Below are 4,143 nucleotides of genomic sequence, written 5' to 3' on the forward strand. Positions count from 1 at the left end.
TGTCAATCACTGAAAAAAAAAAAAAAATTTGAATCAGTAAATTTTTCCAAAAAATTGGAGATATTGAGTGCTTCTGAGATTCCAAGATAAAAAGAAAAGCTAGATTATTTCAGGATACGATGTCATATATAGATATAATATAAAATGTGCATAATTAGTTTTATAAACTCCGGGTTTGTTGGTTAATTCTTAAATATTCAGTTTTTTGACGAACATACCGTAACATAAATGGTAATTTTGATAACGGATTTTGAATCTTTATAATCCGTTAAAGAAAAAAAAATTCCCTTCAATCCGTATACCGGAAAAACAGAACGATTTTTCTGTTAATAAAAACTACAATTGAATCTATTTCGCACAAAAAAGAAAAGAAAAAAAAAACTAGAAATGTCTCCAAGATATACCCTCCACAAAAATCTTTTTCTTCCAAGAAAAATCAATAATGAAAAACGTTCCTTTTAGGAAAACTACCAAAATAAACACGTTTCTATCAAGAAAAAATCCCTCACAAAATGATTCACCCCATAAAAAGAATGAAAGGTTAAACGTGTTTCCTTCAAGAAAAACTAATGTCTCAGTGCATTTATTTGGAGATAAAACAACAATGAAACAAATTTCCCAAAAGCAAAAACGTATACGAAACATGATTCCTCAGAAAAATAAATCAATATCGAAAACCGTTTCCTTCAAGAAGAATCACTTCCCTCTCGCAGAGCAGAAGGCGCAGAAGAAGGATTGGGTCCGTAGGGGAAGAAATAGGGGCTAATAGGGTACCATTACGGTAGCCCCCTTCGGTATGATGAGAGAGAGAGAGAGAGAGAGAGAGAGAGAGAGAGAGAGAGAGAGAGAGAGAGAGAGAGAGAGAGAGAGAGAGGGGGGGGGAAACACTCGCACACACGACCCCCTATATAAGACGTAGGAAGTGGCCAGACGAGGCACTAGTGGCTTAGGGAAGTTCAACCTGCCAACAACAACAGCACCGCCTTCAGTCCACGCATAACCTCGCCCTCCAACCTCATAACCAACCCCCAATCTCCCTCCTCCTCCACCACATCCTCCTTCGCCTTCAGGAACCTCGCTGGAATCAATCACTCCTTCCGCTGCGCCTTCGTCGACGATTACCTCGAGACCGATAGGAAGAAATTGTCGCTTGCATTTTAATTTACTAGATTCTACAAGATGGCGTTTAAGGGTAGGGAATTACATCAGTACTGCTACTACTACTAATTTCTGCTTCTACGATTACAGCTGCTGTAAATATACCACTACTACTACTACTACTACTACTAGTTCTATCGATGTAGTGGCTTAATGATTCTACATTGTAATGTTCATGTCCTAATTTAAAATAGCCTTCCCTATCATAGTTTTTTACAAAATAACATTTAAAAATACACATGAGCATATGCACTAAAACCACAGACACATACAAAGACTCACACATATATATATATATATATATATATATATATATATATATATATATATATATATGTGTGTGTATATACAGTATATATATATATATATATGTGTGTGTGTGTGTGTGTGTGTGTATGAAATTTGTATTATATATATATATATATATATATATATATATATATACATATATATATTTAAATATATGTATATATATATATGTATATATATATATATATGTGTGTGTGTGTCTGTGTGTGTGTGTGTGGTTGTGTGTGCGTGTTTGTGTGTGAGCGCTCATCTCATGGACTCCTGCACATTAATATACATATATTTATATATAAACACTTATATACAGGTTCGTGGATGCACGCATGCACACACATATAGCCTACGTCCATGCAGTGAGAACTGGAACTCACCATAGAATACTTGATATTTCACTATAGGAAACTTACACACATTACGAGAGACAGATGTTCTAATTCTTTACACTATAAATATGTAAATCGAAGTGTTATATCTTTTTAATCTATTTTATCGTTCCTTTATCGTATTGTGCTGTACTGAATTCATTCATTTTCTTTTGTTTTCCTTTTTGTCATTTGTCTTGATAATATTATTTGTGGCCTATTATGATTGATTGTAATCTCTGTGCTTTACTGTATTTTATTACTTCTTTAATTTTAGTGTTGAATATTTACCACATGAGATAAACCTTAATTTTGATACGAATAAAATTAGTAATTTCAGTTTTCAACGCCAGATATCTTAAACAGATAGATAAATAAGCAGAGATTATGTGTAATGTGTATAAGTTAATAGACACCTGAATTGATATTTTGATTAGAAATTATTCTGCAGAAAAAAAAAAATCGAAGAACATTTTCCAAGTGTTCATTTACGTTTTGAACAAAATATCAACCAACCGTTTCACTATGTTTCACATACGATTCTTAAAAGTATCACTGAGAGAGAGAGAGAGAGAGAGAGAGAGAGAGAGAGAGAGAGAGAGAGAGAGAGAGAGAGAGAGAGAGAGAATGACGGTAAGCTAATAGTGGAACTAAAATAATTGAATACCCATCATCTTGATGATGAAAACAACCATTTAAACTAATTGTTAACATTAATATGTTTATATATATATATATATATATATATATATATATATGTGTGTGTGTGTGTGTGTGTGTGTATGTATGTATCATGAATCACTATTATCGATACCATGACTTGAGCAATGAATAATTTGACAAATTGATAAAAGTAATTGAACTTTCTCATTCCTTATGACGTAGCAAATAGAATCTTGGTTAATGTCGTAAGTACATTGATTATGTTTACCTTACATGGTGTCAATACTCTAGGTCATGGGAATACCTATATCAAAAATCATGACGAAAAAATATTTAACAGATCAATCACGTATAAAAAACTAGGTTCAGAATGACGTGTGTAAGAATATATATATATATATATATATATATATATATATATATATATATATATACATATATATATACACATACATATATATACATACATATATATATATATATATATATATATATATATATATATATATATATATATATATGTGTGTGTGTGTGTGTGTGTGTGTTAGAGAGAGAGAGAGAGAGAGAGAGAGAGAGAGAGAGAGAGAGAGAGAGAGAGAGAGAATTACAATTGATTTTGTAAGTTAAGAGGAAATTGCTTTAAAATAATATATTTGCTGTACTAGAAACACGGTAGATTTGTTGAAATTATATACACCATGTTCAACGTATATGTTATGTGTATATCATATATTTATTTACGAATATTAAACATCTTTTGAATGAATTTCTTTGCGTCCTTTTGAATAACAAAACTATGTGAAATACTTAAACTCACATATACCATTAATTTGTTAATATTGTAATAAAATTTTACGTTAATATGAAATTATCTATTAAACTCCGTAACAGTGTATGATTCGACCATAACATTACACATTGAATAACAAAACTTAATAAGACTCATTAGATTTATCTATTAAATACTGTTACCAATTACGGCATTAAATATAAAACACTCCAAGTCAAATATAACTCAAACATGGAATTATGTAACAAATAATTATATCAAATGTGACATTTATCAACAAATTGCCCCAACTAAATGTGACACTTTTCTGTTAATGACTATTAGTGGATATTACATTTATCAATTAACGACTAATACCAAATATGATGTAATTTGATTAAATTCCCTAACTGAATATAACTCAAATATGACTTGAATATTACCAAGGCAAAGGAATGACTTGCTTTTTTTATGTCATTTTTAAAAAGGTGTTAGATAGTACAAAAGTATTCACAAAAAGAGAACTAACTTTTTGCTGACTAACTGAAGTAAATTTGGTCAGAAATCGACGAAGGAAAATGGTATAGAATATGCCAAAGGAATAAAAGATAAAATAGGTAATAAAGGAAAAGGAATGAAAATATAAAACGAACACAGTTGAATCTAAAACATGAAATATCAAATTAGTTAAATTTAGATAATTATGATAGATGAATAAATAGAGAAAGGGAGTGATTATTTAGTTATTTAAAATTGTTTTTTTTATATATATATATATAAAGCTGATTTTTAGTCAACAGGTGCTTTTGCGCTTAATAGAAAATATTGACTTATCAACAAATAAATTCATTATCAAAAGTAAAAACTTACAACAACCAGTCA

The 4,143-nt window shown here is 30.1% G+C and overlaps 1 protein-coding gene across 1 annotated transcript in view; it reads left to right on the forward strand.

Annotated features, from left to right (window-relative positions):
* Positions 1–953: 953 nt before the first annotated feature.
* LOC137638119 (uncharacterized) overlaps positions 954–4,143 on the forward strand; it is a 7,043-nt gene continuing 3,853 nt past the window's right edge. The window contains exon 1 of the mRNA XM_068370210.1: positions 954–1,192. Coding sequence (XP_068226311.1) covers positions 1,180–1,192 — 13 coding nt within the window. The 5' untranslated portion in view covers positions 954–1,179. The remainder of the gene's footprint in view (positions 1,193–4,143) is intronic.

This window comes from Palaemon carinicauda, chromosome 3 (genome assembly GCF_036898095.1).
Source record: "Palaemon carinicauda isolate YSFRI2023 chromosome 3, ASM3689809v2, whole genome shotgun sequence".
Lineage (NCBI taxonomy): Eukaryota > Metazoa > Arthropoda > Malacostraca > Decapoda > Palaemonidae > Palaemon > Palaemon carinicauda.